Source organism: Buteo buteo, chromosome 1, assembly GCF_964188355.1.
Source record: "Buteo buteo chromosome 1, bButBut1.hap1.1, whole genome shotgun sequence".
Taxonomy (NCBI): Eukaryota; Metazoa; Chordata; class Aves; order Accipitriformes; family Accipitridae; genus Buteo; species Buteo buteo.
Window position 1 is genome coordinate 79,618,878 of NC_134171.1, and position 17,985 is coordinate 79,636,862.

Sequence of the window (17,985 nt, forward strand, 5' to 3'; positions counted from 1 at the left end):
TATGAAAAAAGAAAGTGAAGGGTGAAGAACCATGAAGGCAAAGATCACTGAATGGACATGGGTAACTGCAGGAACACAGAAGCTTACGAACAAGAGCCTGAACTCAGTGGTGTTGGAACCAAATCGTGATTGGAATAGCACAAGATTAGCGAATGTCATATCCCTTTTGTCCAGAAGAAAGTTAATGTTGGCCTTGTCTGTAGTGTCAGCAGAAAAGAAATGCTGCAAAATGAGTTGAGGAGTGAGTTAAAGGACATGTATGGGTTGCAGAAGAAAATGGTCCACTCTTGGACAGTATGTTGGAGAAGGAAGGTAGAACAATAATAATGACTTTTGAGGAAAGGAGAATGAATTGGAGACAGGAAAGCTTACAACCTTAATTTGGAGAAAGTGATGAGAGACAGACTGAATGACAAAAGACAGGAAGGTATAAGAAGAATTAGGTAGACTGTAGGAGTTAAAATGGTGGCATCAGAACATGTGAAGGAGGAGAACTCAAGAAAGGCAAACTGGAAAAGGGATGATAGGGTTGGAATGAGAAAGGACCTCTCAGGTCGTATCAGTTTCTGGCAAGATCATAATAAAAAAAAAAAAAGGAGGACTTGCAGAAACAAAGAGAGAGGCAAGAAAATGAGTACCAGTGACCATACTGTCAGATTAGGGAGACCCAGGAGTCAGTCATAATACTTGTTTACTAAAGGAAAGGCTAAGAAAAGAGAGGGGGAGCTCAATAAAGGAAGCTGACACCAGTTGTGGGATTTGAGTTGCCCTCCTATTCTGAGGTGAATAAATATGCTTATAGAAGAAGGTGAATGTGCACCACAGCTGTGAGTATCTGTTGAATGCAAGATTCACTTGTTGAGCACAAGCATGCCTTTAACATGTTTGTGTGTGTTTGGTAAACAATTTTAATTTTGCCTTTTTTTTTTTTTTTTAATGTTTCAGGTTCGTGGGAGTAAGGGTGAGGTCCTTTATATCCTGGATGCAAGCAATCCACGCCATTCTAATTGGCTGCGTTTTGTCCATGAGGCTCCATCACAGGAACAGAAGAACCTGGCAGCCATCCAGGTAGATTTGGTGGATTCCTACCATTTGCTTCCTGTTATTGATTTACTAATTTATCTCATCTTTGGTCTTTATGTCTTGCAGTAAAATTGCAAGATCAGAGAAAAGTAGCAAACTGCTTTCCTTTTCCTACTTTTCTTTCTAGAAGTGAACTATTGTGTTTAAATATAATACCATAAATAAGATTGATAGGATGAAAGACCAAAGAGGTCCTTAGAATCTGATATTCTTTGAAAGGTTTATATTAATCACTGTGATGGAATTGTGCTGAATCACTTAACATGAACTATTTCTCCTGGCTTAAAGGGAACAGTTTACATAAAAAAAAAAATAATTTCCAGAGTAGTTAACTCACTACTGTAACAACAGTTTAATTTTCTCACTACAGCCTTACTCAGTCAAGTTAAGCTTTTGCCTGAATATAGTTGTTTTCTTGTCAATGTGGAAATTAAAAAGATAACTAGGTAACTATGTACCTGGCTGAATCAGGACTAATGATTTGGAGGCCTAGTTGTGTTTCATGCCAAACTTAGGTATGGGCTTAGGTGCGTGGAAAGCAGAATCATGCATTTGCTTTATAGTTTAAAATTTAATGTAAAAGTGTGACAGGTTTGAAAGCAAGCATGATGCTTAAAATATTCCAGTAGAAAAAAGAGAATTGAAGGATCTAATTATCTGATAGGATGATCAGGCAGTGCTTGAGGATAAGTTAATAAAAAAAGATCATTTTCTTTTTCTAGTCTTGGCCGTGGATCTGAATTTATCCAGCTTATTTTTACATTTTTATATTTGTCATTTGCAGCATTCTGTGGTAATGAGTTCCACTGTTTTAATTACATGTTATGTTGAAACATGCTTTTGTTTTTCTTCTAGAAACTTCTAAATTTCACTTGATTCCCTAGTCCTTGTATAAGAGTGAATAGTTACTTTATGTTCATTTTTCTGTGCCATCCTTGATTTTATAGAACCCTATTATCCTCTCCCTCTTATTTGACAGCTCTTTTCTCAAGCTGAAGAGTCTTAGTCTGTTTAATCTCTCATTTTTGGAAGCATTTGGTGACTTTGCAGAATGCAACAAAGACAGCAATGTTTTTCTAGTTACAGCTATTTTCCTTTTGGAGACTATGAAAGAATTGAACTATGTGCGTATTTTTTTTCAACAGCTCAGTTTTACAGTAAAATAATTTCCAATCCCACAGAAGTAAGAATTACATAGCTGTGTTAATTTTTTTGCTTAAAATGTATACTTTCCAAAATGTCGTTCCAGGCTAACTCAAGCTATTTGCTGATACAATCAGCATTTGCAAAAAGTTAGGAAAAGGAGAATTATTAGCATTTCTTAAGATTATTATTCTGCTTTTTCATCATGAGATGACTTTTTTCCTAGCATTTGCCTGTAGATCCTTGATGAAAGAATTTAATAACATAGTTTATTTTGAGGCCAAATGAAAAAAAATTATTTCTCCTTACCAAGAAAACAAAGTTCATTTCTGATGAAATCAAACAGGAAAAAAAAATTATTTTAAAACTACTAAGTAGAAAAAGAATACTAGTAAAGCCCTAGCATGTAGTTCTGTAAAAGATGCATTACCGCTGTTCTCCCCCCTGCCCCTTCCCCTCTGTTCGTACTCAGTGGCACTCAACACTAGTAATTTCAATTTCTGTGTTGATGACCTGTCCAGCTCCTTAAATCTCCTTCTTGCCAGTGGGACTGTTAGCTTATTTGGATCTTAAGCAAGGACTGCATTGTGAGATTGCTGCTGCCAGTTCCCCTGCAGACCTGGTATCGGCCTCCCTCTTCCTGTCCCAGTTGTGAGCTTTTCTGTGATTTCCATTCCGTTGCATCTCTTGCCACGCCTCTTCTGCATGGCTTTTCTTCCATGATCACAGTAGTTAAATGCTACTATTAGCAGTGTACTGCGCTGGGAAACCTAACTGGTTATCTGCCAGCCTTCACTTGATGTGCGCCTCCTACTTTGCAAAGCTCTAGTTTTACTGAATGTCAGTCTGTGACATTGCATCGCATACTGCTGGCTGAACATGACTGCGGTTTTGCTGCTGATACTGTTTCCTTGGACCTTGTCGCTGTTCCTGTTCTAACGTCACTGTGGACAACTTCATCATCTGCTTTTTCTCTGGGCCTGTACTCTAGGTTGTCATCTTTGGTTCAGACCTCTTCAGGTCTTAACATCCAGGCTACAGTTGAATTTTGAGTAACGGATAAGAAAGAGCGTTCACTATTCATCCATTCAGCAAAAACTCTTGTCAGCACTGACTGAATGACTGCTTTGTTATGCTATTCCTGATGTCTATGACAAGTCAGTGGTTCATTTAGTATGACCACTGCCTATGCAATTATTTCTGTATGTTTTCCTTCTGTCTTTGTCTCTCAGTTATACCAAATCTATCAAAAGATTTCTTGTCCTGCTTATAGTACCAAATATGAAAGGTCCTCATCCATGAGGAGTCCTAGGCATTAGTCAGCGATTAGCATGTCATCAGTGCATAGGCAGTGTGGTAGCAAATGACAGTCAATGTTAGCAAATGCAAAGTAAGGTTCACAAGAGGGAGCAGTGTGAACAATTAATGTTCATTATTATAAGTTAAATAAAACAGTAAAATGACCTGAACTTCTGAATAGAAGTTTTAATGGAATATCCAGTGCGTATCAGTGGGGTTTTTGATAATGAAAATAATTATTTAAATAAAGAAACGGAAAGAAACTGTTAGGCTGTATTGTATGATGTTATACCTTGCTTAGAGTGTGCTTAGAGCTTTTTGCATGCCTTTTTAAAGGATCATACTGGAGTTAAAGGATTTTTAAAGGTTTAAAAAGGTTTAAAAAGAAAAAAAGAGTAGCAAGAATGTTAGTCCTATAAAAGGTTCCACAGAAAAACATTTGGAAAAATTACAGGGAAAAATAGAATAAACACTATCAGCATGTACAAAATTACGAAAAGTATAGGGAAGGCAAACTTAATGAAAACAAACAAAAATTTACTAAATGATCTCATAGGTTTTTTGAGTACCATCAATAATCAGCTGCCAAAGTAACTTGTGTATTCTATCTGAGTGACCTTGAAGCTGTGCAGATATATATATATATGTAGAAGTATTTAACAGCATATAAAATGAGTAGGTACTACTTGTGTTGAAAAAAGCTGAATATGCACATATTTGCAGGGTTTGATCTCACTTTAGTAGACAGACATACAAATCCCAAAGCTCTGCTATTCCTTTAAGAAAAAAAAACAACAACCAAAACCCAACACAGGCCACAAATGCTTCAGTATTTTAATTCCACAGTCTTTGCCTTTAATGATAAGCAGATTTAAGGCCGCTTGGTGCAGTAGCACTTCATTTTATGGAGTCAGTGGGCAAAACATTGGTGGAATGTTTCCACTAGTGTTTCCCCTTAATTTGAATTGAGAGTTGCCTGCTTCCCACCAAGATGATAAAATGATGTTTCACAAAGAGGAAGAAGTTATGAATTACATCAGTAAAGTTGTTTTAGCTTCATTATCATTACTCAAGTTAATGTGGCTGTGGGAAAAAAAAAAAAGTTGCATCGCTGAACAAGTACCTAAAATAATTAAAAAAAAAAAGAAGAATTCATGATACAGATTATGACATCAAGCAAATAAAATTCCTAATCTTAAACCAACTGAATGATTACATATTATATAATAAAGTAGAATATGTCTGCATAGTTAGAGAAAGGGCTGCTTTGCTAAGAGGAGAAAATAGAATAGAGATGGTTAGAGACTTTGTGTTCTAACTAGCACATTATAATTACCCTTGTGAAATGTAAATTTTCTCCAGACATATGTATGTTATGAAGATTTTTGTGGGGTTGGCTGAATTTTTAAACAAGTATTTGATTTTTCTCTCTCAGTTCTACTGCTTACTCTTTAACGTGAATGTTTCCAGTGAATCTCACAAGCTAAAATTGATTCACTGAGAATATTTGACCAAGATAAATGATGCTAGCCTATAAAATGTGAAAATAAAGTAAACCACAGTGGTAGAACACTTACTTGTCCTAAGTCTGTTATATGAATGCTTAAGAACTTAACACTGTTTGTGTGTTTCACAGCTGCCTGGCTGCAATTTTCTAGGAGACTTTGTATGAACTAACAAAAAATGTGAATGGAAAATAATGATTTCCTTGTTTATACCCACTAATGCTAATTTCTACTAATTATCTTTCCCACTAGTTTTCTTTCTAGTCTCCAAATACTCCAACAGGAGCTTTTTGGTCTACTCTGAGAACATTTCCAATCCTGACGGCATCATTTTAGTAGCAATAAATGTTATAATCTTGTATCTGAAATAAAGTGATTGATAATCAGTTTACTGTTTGCTACCTGGTGCTCAGTATTCAGTTTAAAAGAAGATGAAGTGAATACATATGTCCCTGTATATGAATAAAGTAAACAACATCCTGGGTTGACTGCAACATATGATTAGTTCATCATAGCTTAATTGTACCCGATGATCATGTTTAGACTGTGCAAAATGCTTCCTGTGGTGAAAAAGCAACTTAGAGGGCATGGGATTTTTTATTCTTTTTAAGTAAGATTGGTGGTGGTTCTTTTTTTTTTTGATTTTTTGTTGTTGTTGTTGGGTTTTGTTTGTTTGTTTGTTTGTGTTTTGTTTTTGTTTTCTTCTCCCTGTAATGCTGTGTATTTTGTAAAACCCTGGTTCTGCTGGGAGCTCTTGGTGGTGTTGTGGGGAGTGTTCTGGGTACCAAGTTCTGCCTCCGCTCCGCAGGGGAGCTGTGGTGTTTGGGCCATCTTTGACTGGGAAGGCACAGAAAGTATGTTTAACAGCTGTGCGGTAATACCACTGTGTGGCTGCTAGAGAAGGATGGAAAGGTTGGAGGGTACCTGTGTATGTACCAATTGCTTTTCTGAGTGTTTTGCACAGCTGAATTGCTGGAAGCTTCTCCAACTTATTTCAAGTAGTAATGAAATGAGTTAATCCTCTACTATATTTAAAGTAGCTTTAGAATTACAACTTTTGCATTAACAGAAACTGTATGAATTGTAATCTCTCTTGCCGTGGGCTATTCCTAGCTATTTAGTTATAGATATGAGTTCTGATATGTAGCAAAAATGCATTGTAATTATCATAATCAAAAGGAAATGGCCCCTATCAAAAATCCCAGTTTGCGGGTTTTTTTCAGCTTTTAGACTGGTAGAGTATTACATTTTCAATATTTCTTCATCCAGAATGGAGAAGTTTATCTTTTTGTCAGCTGTAATTTTATTAAACGCTCTCTGCTGGAGATTACTATGCAAAAGAGATCATGTTGTTAACATCGGAACTGTTTTATAAACAGAATTGCAGCCAGCTAGAGCTTTAAATTCAAGTATTTTTTCATTAGCAAGCAGACGCTGAGACGGTCTGCTGTAGCTTAGAAAACAGTGAGTTAGCATAATGAATAGCAAAAACTAATGTGAAGGAGGATATTTACTGTGAGGTGGTAGAGTGGTTTAAAGTCATATTTCACAAATGTATGTTTGTTAGCGTGGCATAACTCAGTGATGTCCTGTTTAATCTTGAGGTAAAAAAACCCTGTGTAGCAACAGTAAATGTCTTCAGAGGAAGGTTAGTATGTGAGAGAGAGCTCTATAAGAAGTATAGTAAAACTGGACTATCTAAAAAGCAAGAGTGAGAGGAAAAGACACAAGGAAAGCAAGCACAAACTGTGTTAGGCTGCCTAATAAATTTACATATTTACAGAACAGTTTTCAGGACTGCCTGAAACTTACGGGTGGCTTGAGTGCTACAGAGGAAAGATTAATTTGTTATGCAATGTAAGAAGGAACATGAACATAGTTGTTGGCTTCCTGCATGCTCAGAGGGGAGAACTAGAAATCTGCGCAATTCTTGCATTTTTTGTAGGAAAAAGGAGAATTTTTTTAATTCCAGGGTCATATGCATTTAGCTGTTGTTGAATACATACTACTGCTGTTCAGGTATTCTGTTACTGAAGAATTCAAAATGAGCAATTTCTGAAGAGTGACATAAGTGGTTTTTTTCCATGATATTCCTTAAACTATACCTGTTATGGTTTTGATTTTTGCAATAGGAACGTCAGTAATACCGAGCAACTATGAGTATGAAAATCATTTAGACCCTTTTCAGCACTGAGGTTACAAAATCTTTTAATTTAAATGTAACTCATTTCTGATTTTAGGCTCTCTTAATACTAAGTTGGTGCACAGAGTGGTGGTATTAAGGTTCAAAAAGATCTACTATTTTTATCTCTCCATGGATTTCTAAGGGCCTCTCTTCCCAAATTTTGCTATCACTAAGTGCTTTTTCTTGCTGAGATACTGTGTTATGAGGTAAAAATTTGGAATATGACATTTGTTATTAGCACTACAATTTTTTCTTAAATGTCTGGGAAGGAAAAATATAAGTGTTTTAGCATTATACTATAAATAATGACTTTTAAAGTAAATGTTGTTGTCATCTAATTGTATTATTTTTAGATGGGGAGCAGGGTGGGAGAGAAGCACGTAAAGGGAGGAAGGAAATCCCTACAGGAATCAAATTCTTGTTACTTCAGAGCATTGAACTGCAGGTGTATCTGGGAATGTAGGCAACTGTAAGAAAGACAGCAGTAAGGAAGATGAACATGCTTGATATGTGCAGGAAGATGTGTGTGCTCCTGTCATCTGCCAAGTCAAAAGGGTCTTTACTTTTTTTCCAAAGAAGCCAGGGCCTTTAAGAGGCTGAGTTATTGGTCATCTGGAGCATCCTGGTGATTAGATCCTCCTCATGCTTGCTAATTACTCTAGCCCTGCTACTTCCCTTTGTAGCTTCAAATATTCCTGTTCACTGTGGGGGGTGATCTTATTACTTTTGATATCAATGGAAGTCTTTTCATTGCATTTGGAAGGGTTTAAATCTTGTTGCTCAGTCAAAAACATGCTGAAGAGCTCCTGGAGGTGTTGAGCAGCATCACGTGTGTGGACTTTGCAAGTTAACAGGGAGTGCTTGGCATCACTTACAGTGTATGGTCCCACACAGAATGGTTCATTCCTGTTGAAAGCTTGTTCAGTTGCTGAGTTCAGTGGTTACTTGTGGCAGTGGAAGTCACGTATCTGAACTTCTGTATGTTTTACATGGTTTTAAGTTTTACTAAGCCAACATTTCATAAAACAGTGAAATGCCACTTTAGTTAAAGTTAGATTTGGAGTGGAACACTAATCTGAACATCTGTAAACTTTGGGGAAAATTGGGATTGAGATCCAAAGTGGAAGATAATGCCTATGGCTTTGGCTTCGTCCTCTTTTTGAGTTGAAAAAGGGGAAGAAATTAAAAATTGAACTTTCTCAAAAAGTGTAAAAAAATCAGGGTCACTCCTGTGATGCTTTGGAAATAAACAATGGAATGAGAATTGGTATTACTGCTGGAGTGGTTAACATCTTTTGCAACAAATTCATGCTGAAAGGAGTATTCTTTAACTAGATTTATACAAGGATGTCATGGAATAGTTGAAGAGAGCATATATCAAAAGAGAAATGTTCTGGATGATGGGGCAGGGTGTATCCTCAGCAAGTCTGCTGATAACACAAAACTGGGAGGAGTTGCTGATAAATCTGGCTGTGCTGCCATCCGGAGGGACCTCAACAAGAAATGGGGAGAAATGGTCTGACAGGAACCTCATGCAGCTCATCAAAGGGAAGTGCAAAGTCCTGCACCTGGGGAGGAGTAACCCCATGCACCCTTATGTGCTATGGCCCAAGCAGCTGGAAGGCAGCTTTGCAGAAAGGAATCTGGGGTTTTTGGTGTCCAGTGCCAGTACAAGAGGCAATGGACACAAACTGAAACTCAGGAGTTTCCCTCTGAACATCAAGAAATACTGTTTGATTTTTTTTTTTTTTTTTTTTTTTTTACTGTGAGGGTGACTGAGAATAGGCACACATTCCCCATTGAGGCTGTGGAGTCTCCCTCCTTAGAAATATTCAAAAGCCATTTGGACATGGTCTTGGGCAGTCTGCTCTAGGTGACCCTGCTTGAGCAGGGGGCTTGGATGAGACAACCTCCAGAGGTGCCTTCACTCTGTGATTCTGAGAGAAGGTATAACTAAAGTTGGGAAACCTGTAAACCTGTAGCTTTCCTCTGTAAAAAGAAGGATGTAAACACATTGCTCAAATCTAAGCAAGAGTTGTTTTTTTTTTTTGTAACTGATGGTATGTATTTTCCACAGAGCATCTAAAGGAGACTTCCAAGAGTAAGATGCAGTGTCTCAGTTCAGGATATTATAGGTTCATTAATATCTGCCAGTATTGGAAGGGGTGCCATACTGGGCATGTACAGAGCACATGCCATTAAAATGCTGCTGACATCAACCTTCCTGGGGCAGGGGAAAAAATGCCAAAGTGTTATACTTTTCACAACAAAAGCTTTCCATGAAGAGAATAATCAAAAGTTTCAGTGGTTCTCTATAGAGCCACCAGAATTGTGGTGTTGCTGGAATTAGTTTTTTGAACTCCTACTTTAGTTTTTTCTTGTCCCCACAGAGAAACAAGAATATTTTATTCTTAAGCTGGAGGATTGGAAAGCATGTACTGATTTGAAATGTACAGTGAAGGGTGGGAGGAGTACCTTTGGGCAGGGGAAAAAAAATAATTCTTCCAGCTCTTATTTGTATTGCTATTGTACACATCATTCAAATTCCTGAGGAGTTTAACTGCAAGATTTGGGTGTGTAGTATCATTACTGCAGTAAACCACATTCTTCTGCAGATGGGAAGCTAAAAGCAATGGCTTCTAATTTAGTGCAAGATAATAACTGCAACCAAAGAATAAAGAAGAAAAAACGTCTGTCATAATACAGAATATTCAGCTGGAAAAATATTCGAACCTTTACCAGGAGCTATAACTAAAACCTGTAGTATGGCGTAAGAACACAAGAGAAATGTAGGAATTGCCGTACTAGTTTAACCTCGTGCTCTGTTTAATCTCACGTTTACATCTCAAAGGCTGTCCTACCATAACACAAAAGGTTGTCTACCTTACCATGCAATGCAGCATAATAGGAATAGATCAACAGACAGAGTCAAGGCTTCTGTATCTCCTTTGTGTGTGGTTCAGGTGCTATACTTCAGATTAGATATAGTCTGAGTTCCTGGGCAGAACATCTCCATTACACATGTGTGTTAAAGCTGTTTTGTTTTGGGTTTTTTTGAGGAGAGGTCTCTCTGGGATCCATCTGCTTCCTGGCTGATGAGAGCCACGAACATGCTGCATGCCCAGGAGCAGACTGAGTGGGACAGAGATATGTGCCTTAAACAGTCAAGCATTCTCCTCTTTATGAACTAGTGCGAAAACAAGAAAAGCTTCCCTCAGTCTCTTTGTGCCATCCATTTCCCCTTCCTTCCTTGAGAGGGGCAAGGGTCTCTTGGTCCCAGCAGCACCTCTGGAAGGCTGTCTTACTTCACCCACTCTCCCCCAGGGGCACCTGATCTGCTCTCCCTCTTGGGAAGGCATCGTTATTCTGATCATGTCTTCCCTGGCACTGCATGCCATTTTTGACCTTTCCTGTGCCTGAGCTTGTGGCTTTGTCTTCTCCTGCCACAGCCCCCAAGAAATCACCTCCACATGTTTCCTGGATTAGGGTTTCTGCCCTCACAGACATTGCCAAGATTGGTTTTACTCTGGCAAACATGACACCCTGGAGCTGCAGGCAAAGATAGGAGAGGGAACGTGCAACTGGCAGAACAGGTAGGCTGAAGAGCTGGCTTGCTGTCAGGAAATTGGGTGTAGAGGGAAGCCAGGAGCACTTTTAAGAGTGGTATGGGCACAGGGGAAAACTTGGTAAAGATTAGGAAGGCTAGGTTGGAGCCAGCTGATCAAGCTCTGGAGGATGGAGAATCCCTACTTTCCCTTAGGTAACACAAGACTATCTGCTTTCTGCTCCTCCTGTGTTTTCAGCTTTCAGGAGTGATGACATATCTATCTTACACTTTTGGATGAACGCGTGATGGGCTGTCAATGCTTCTTGGCCCCCGTTCCCTCTCAGCCTCCCCTCTTACAAAGTGCACGTGAAGGTGTGTAACTGTATGGAAAAGCCAAGAATCTGAATGGGAGAGGTGCCTGTAGTGGGGCAAAAATGGGATAGCAAGAGCTGTTGGAACAAGAAGACTGTATTTGCTGGGCAGGTCAGTGTGGCTTATAGCTTAAAAGCTGACAGTCAAGGCAGGGGGATAAGAGAAGCAAAGTGGAATAATAAACCAGGAATAGTGTGAAAGGAGATTGTGATGCCACCATGACCAGCACTTGGAGTTTTCTCTCAAGGACCATTGTGGCCCGTTGCAAATGAATGTTTTTAGCAAAACAAGAAGCATGGCCTAAGCAGATGGCAGGTGGAACAACTGCAGGTGTGTTCTTAGTAAGAAATCTTTCAAATAATTTTAATAATCCTCCCATTTCTGTGTTCACTGTGTCTGTGTCTGCATGCATGTAGATAAATGTGCTTCATGCAGGTGCTGCTGCTGGAGGGAGAGATTTAAATTCCTTTGTGGTTTCTGGAGAACTTCTACTGGTTTCACTGAAAATGCTGCCTTGAGGAGCTACTACAGTGTGGGTATATCTGGATTAATTACTGCTCCGAATACCTGAATATTAGCATGTTTGGCTGGAAAAGCCAAACAAATTAGCCTCGGAGGAGAAATGAGTTTGAGCTGTGTTTTAGTTTGGGCTGGCACCAAAGCTGATTTCTTTTCAATGCAAATGCAATCAAGGGCACTCAAGCATTGAGAGTCCTCAGTACTTCTTCCATTAATCTTTTTACTAACCAAAAGTACATAAATGGGAAAGAACCAGGATGTTTTTAGACACAGAGCTATAAAATAAGCCCCAGATGTGCATAAGGGAAGTGCAGAGATGGTGAGGATGTAACAGTATTTGTAAGAGCTTGGTTGTTGGGATTCATGCACTTGGTATAGGTTAACCTGAATAATTAGTTCTGGTTGCTGTTCTTCCAGATTTACTGTGTGGTGTAAGATGTGTCATCTATGATCTAATTGAAAGGTGTGCTATTTGGTTCTTTAATGAGTAAGTTTGGGACTTGATTTTTGCCTGGGATACATGGCTTGTTCCTTTTTTTTTCTTTTTTTTTTTTAATTTAATTTTTTTTTTTGGCAAGTCAGTAATAGGTAAGTGCTTCCATTTATAAGGTTGTCTTGCTTTTAGAATAAGGTTGTCCAAAACAGTGATGTAGTAGAGGTTTACCCCAGTGGTTTTATCCTGTCTAAGTAGAGACTGAGTATAGAAAGACCTTTTACTTTTCCTCATGTCAGGAGTTTCAGTACATGATTTGAGTTTAGACTGTAGTAAATTAAAGGTCTCTGCAACTTGACAGAAGCATATGAAAAACAGCAACTTCCAGATGTATGCAAAAGTTAGGGTGGCATGCTGACAGATATCTGGACTGCAGAATATATCTTGAAAAAAAATGCATAATTTGTTTTGTTTTCAAATGCTGCCATTGAGATAAGGACAGAAAGGTGTTATGTCCTTGAAAGCAGCAGCTGTATCAAGTCTATTGAGTTAAATAGGTTTCACTCTTGTGTGACAATATCTTGTGTAATATATAACAGACCTTCTAAAACTTGAGGAATACTACATCTCTGTTGATAGTTTAAATTAATCTTCGTATATTACAAAAATTAAAAATCATTATCTTGTCCTTGTGCTAGGAAGCTTGTTACAAAATACGTGGCTAGATGTAGTGTAAAGAAGCTTCAGTTAACTTTTCTGGATGTTAATCAGATAAGCTTTAAGATTTATGATAGCACTTGGAAGTCTTCACTGCATGAAACTGAGTCTCCTTTGCTGGTTTGGGTAGTATGTAAAGCAGTTGGTTCACATATGGAAAAAAAAAAGTGGCTCTGTATATCAGTTTAGGAGACAGGTGGTTTTGCTATAAATCCCCCCTCACCCTGCCTGCTCCCCTTGCCCCAGTGCCAACCTTGGTAACTTTAATTAAGTATTGTCAAAGACCAAAGTTGTTAGCTTATGTATCTATTCAGAAGCTTGTTCATTCATTGTGGAGAAGGTTTTGGAGCTTATTGTTATGTAGTTTGTCCTCTCATGCAGAATCTGGGCTGGATCTTTGGCCTTCTGTGGATCTGTGTATCTACACTGATTTAAACCAGCAGAAGGTTTTGATCTAGTGGTTTAAAATACCTTTTACAGATGTGCCTGCTAACTTGATAGTGAAGGTAACTGGCCATGGTTGAAAGCCTCTTCATGAATAAGGCTGGGAATCTAGAGAGAGAGAGAAAATAACATTATGTAAACACGCTACTGAAAGCTGGGTTATAATTCATGCAGTAAACAGGGGACAGAGCTAAAGCTGTATTGGTTATTTAAATTTTGTTATTTTTCTAATACTCAAATATTTCATTTTCAAACTCTGAAGTTCTTGTCAGGCAGAGTGGGGCAGGAGAGGAGGACTTCAACACCACCTTCACCTTGGTCTAGGCTACAGTGCATATTGGAAAAGCCTCACAGGCGAGGCAGGGGAATATTTCCAGAATGCAAGGGTACTTTATCCATGCAGCCACTCTGGGAAAAAAGTCTTAGAGAGGCTGTTCTAGCATTGTGCTCCCTGAGGAATGGAGCCAGCCCTTCCATAATTGAGAGCCAATATTAGTTCAGGGTCCCATACTTGTCTCTAGATTTTACTTTTTCTGACAATTTTTCATTGCTTCTGCTTACTGTTTGCAACAGGAAGGGGAAAATATTTTCTATCTGGCTGTGGAAGATATTGAAACAGACACAGAACTTCTGATTGGGTACTTGGACAGTGACATGGAAGAGGAGGAGGAGGAGGAAGAAGAAGTAGCTGTTATCCAAGAAGATGAAGACAGTGGCAACAATAAAGAAGTGCAACCAGCTGGTGAAAAAATTGCAGGTGAGCAATATGTAAAAAATAGGATAACTTGAGAGCTTAAAAGTAGTAACAAAGAAGAAAGAGAACACTAACTGTATAGGATTAGGGAACTGGAAGACTCCCCAGGTTTAGTCTGAGCTCCTGTATGAGTTTTATCTCTTTATTTTGGTTTGAGTTGATGTTCTTTTCTTTGCCTAATAAGAAGCAGCCAGTCCTGTCAATTAGTGAGTGAATGAGTGAGCCTAGATTTCATGATAAGTTACCATTAATTTTTGAACTAAAAATGGAGTTCATTTCACCTGGCATATAGTCTTATGAAAGCTAAGTTTTTGCTCTAAGAGGGGTAGTTCCCCTCTTACTTAGATGGGAGAGAAATAAGCCTTTTCATAAAACTGTTCACCTGATCCTAAGGTAAGATGTCTAAGAAAAGGTAGGTGACCTGAGCTGTCTGGTGAATTCTCGGCATCTTTATCAGAGTAGAGACAACCTGGATGACTAATTTAGGCTAACAGCCTAAGTCATACCCAACTTAATACTTTGCATCCATTTTCAATAGTGCTGATGGTAACCCGCTCAAGATAGGCTGTCTATAATCCATTCAGAGACAATGTCTTTTGTGAATTTTGTGATGCCACGTTGCATAATCTGTTTCTGGCAGAGGGTCTCTCTTAACAAGTAACTAAAATATTCCCTGAAAACTATTCCTTTACTGTTTTTGCCTCCAATCATGCAGATCCCCTCACCTGTAAAGAGGACCATGCATGCCCAAACTGTGAATCCAGTTTTGCCAGCCAAGAGATTCTAGCTGAACATCTTCAGACTTTGCATCAAAAACCCAGTGAGGAAAAGGAATTTAAGTGCCGAAACTGTGGAAAGAAATTCCCTGTTAAACAAGCTCTACAAAGACAGTGAGTAGAAACAAGAGTGTTTTTTCAGGGATCATTTAAATCAGTTTCATTCAACCATTTATTTCTCTTGGCTTAATCACAATTTAAGGTTTAGTTTTTATGCTTATGTATTTGTACCCTTACCCTTTATGTTAGTCTTTTAATACGTTAATTTCTTGTATTTGTGGGAGACTTCGATTTGAATTGCAAAAATATTGCTGATTTTTTATGTTTTAGTCATACACTGTAGACCAGATCGGAGCTGCTGTTTGGTGCAAAAATGTTGGTCTCCATCAGTGGACTATTTAGTAGTTTAGGAGATGTAGTTTTTAAGCTGTGGATGTCATTACAGAACAAAAGTAAGATTTAGAAGAAAGTAAATGGTGATCTAGAAGAAAAAAAAAAAAGGAAAAATGATGTTTTATGTTTGATTAAATAATTACTTGGATGATGGAAAAAAACCCAGATAGAAACATGAAAGATGTGAGATTTAAGAGCACATCTTTACTGCCCTTGATAATGTAAATATGCAGTTTTGTCACTGAAGTTGTATACCTTGCAATTATACTTTTGTACAAAAACATAACTGTTTTTGTCTTTTGTCGTTTATGTATTTTTTGCTTGCAGTTAAACAGTTATATTAATTTTTATTATACATTTAATTACAGATAGTACATTAGATACTTAAGTGATTATAGATAGTACATTTAATCTAACTGTCTTGTATTGGAAAGAAACAGGCTTATGTTGCATGGAATGCACTTAAGGCTACTCTTATAATAAATTGTTCTTTCTTACATCTGAATAATGTGAACATTCCTAGAACTGGCAGCTCTGTATGGGCTCTGTGTTCTTTCATGGAAGTAAATAAAATTACATAGCAGAGTAGTATATGGTGGAGGCAATTAAATACCTTCTCTTGAACTTAGACTTGTTCCTTCTAGTCTATAGTGGAAGTTGGATTTGTGCTGTATAGCTAGTTAAGTAAATTTTTACATCATGCAAAATAAAATTAATCTGTGTGAGGATACAGCAGTATCCTCCTGACTCTTGCTGTTTATGTATTTGATTTAATCCCACTAAATTCCAGGACACTTCACATATGAAATATATTACTTGCCTACTTAAATATTTGTAGAGCTGTGTATATGCTTTTAGCTACTGCAAGCCTGTGTAAGCTGTAGAATGTTCCCCTTATTTTGTTGTTTTTTTGTGTTTTTTTTATTATTTTTTCTTTAGTGTACTTCAGTGCACAGAGAATATCAGCCCAGGAGACTCTTCAAGAAGTTTTCAGTGCTCTGTTTGCAATACTTCCTTCAGCTCAGAATCGAGGTTTTGTGTCTGAGTTACTGGACTGCTGTCATATCATTGCTGGCCTCCCTTTGCATGTTAGCTTTCAAGCTTATTAGTTTATGTGAATCCTAACAGTGAAAGAAGTCAAATGCTTTCATTCCTATTTGCTGTAAGTAATGCATGAGGTGGCCTTGGAAGTCTGCAGAGCAGCATGCGTTAAGCTCAGAGTACTTGCTGTGTGTCTGGTTTCTGTAGATACTGCTTTATGTGTTGGTTTTTGTTTTGTTTTTTTTTTACTGGTTATCCCATATAGTTTTGAGCAGCACAAGGAGGCATGCAGAGGGGATGCCAGATTCATATGCAAGGCAGATAGCTGCGGGAAGAGGTTCAAGAGTAAGGATGCCCTGAAAAAACATAAAGAAAATGTTCACAGTGGTAAGAAAGAGTTTAATGTTTTTTTGGAAAAAACCCGCAATAACATGTTCATGGCTTTAAATTTGCAACTCAGAGTAAACATTGCCTTTGGTTTCTTTTTTAATAGATCCATTTGTATCAAAAAGAAAATTGAGAGGTAACTAATTGCAAGAGTAACTATTCTTCCTCCCCCAGGGAGAAATTACTGTATACCAGATCAATCATTAGTCTACTGCAGAAAATGTAATAGGAATCTGGGGAAGTTTAAACTAGGCAAATAATAGATAAAGCAAAACAATTCAGTAGTGAGGAAAATCAACCATTGGTGCAAACTGCTACAGGAAGTGGTGAGTTCTTGATGTTTTGCTATTTTCAGGACACAATGGGATGTCTTTCTGGAAGACATGCTTCACAAATGATTAAGCTTGATGAGGGTATTGCATAAAATTCTATAGTCTCTGTTGTGCAGGAAGCCAGACCAGACAATCCACTAGTCCCATTAGGCCCTAGCGTTTTTATATCTGTGCACTGTGAATCAATAGTTTTCAATCAAACTTCACTCTGTTTTCATGAAAGGGCAAAATACTGCTCTCAGGTCCACAATGCAGATCTCAGTTCTGGCATTCTGCTCTCTCTGCATGTCCCCTCTCAATGTCAATGGAAGATCAGTATGTGTGGGGACAGCAGAATACCAAAGTGCAAAGAATAGAGTCTTTAGTTGATGATGACAGCACTGAGATGCTTTGTAAGATTTTCATTACGTGAAACCTCTTTCTTCTGCCAAACTCTTGCAGCATACAGAAACCCTTCCATAACCGTTCTTATAAAAGATTATCTCCTTTTTTTGAGTATTAGTAAGAATTTTTTTCATCCATGAGCATTGTTATGCTTTGGTCAGTTGTGTAGCGGTATACAAATTCCACAACTCTCTTGAATGATCACTTTAGATATGACTGAGAACAGATGCCTGGAAGATATTTTTGCCCTGCCTGCACAATGAGCAGAGCCTTTATTTTACCACTTGGGAGTCATAGAAATCACAACTGGTGTCAGTGCAGGAAGGAAAATAACCTACTATTGTTGAGGGACACTTCTAGAATTCCTTCCTGCTTGGTGTTACCTGGAAGCAAGGGAAAGTAGAAAGAATTATGTGTGTTGCTTGTTATGCAAAGCTATGAACAGATACTCATTATCACCTTTCTGTCCTCTGAGCAGGTGTCATTAATATTCTTATAAGTTGAAGTACTAAGTGTATTCCTGTATTTATGTGTGTATCAGTATATATAAATACTTACATGTTTTATAACAGCAAATGCATATGTGAGATTAAGTACTTCTTTATGCTACAAATTTAAGTATTGAACCAATCGATTGGCCGGGTACATTGTATTAACAAGAATCAACATAA

General features: G+C 38.0%; 1 protein-coding gene across 3 annotated transcripts in view; it reads left to right on the plus strand.

The window, feature by feature from the left end:
* Positions 1 to 17,985, plus strand: part of PRDM5 (PR/SET domain 5) — an 89,313-nt gene that overhangs the window by 15,648 nt on the left and 55,680 nt on the right. For all 3 annotated transcript variants that reach the window (XM_075037147.1, XM_075037156.1, XM_075037166.1), the window contains 5 exons: positions 946 to 1,068; positions 13,821 to 14,004; positions 14,717 to 14,891; positions 16,110 to 16,202; positions 16,477 to 16,598. In XM_075037147.1, the coding sequence (XP_074893248.1) occupies positions 946 to 1,068; positions 13,821 to 14,004; positions 14,717 to 14,891; positions 16,110 to 16,202; positions 16,477 to 16,598 (697 nt within the window). The remainder of the gene's footprint in view (positions 1 to 945; positions 1,069 to 13,820; positions 14,005 to 14,716; positions 14,892 to 16,109; positions 16,203 to 16,476; positions 16,599 to 17,985) is intronic.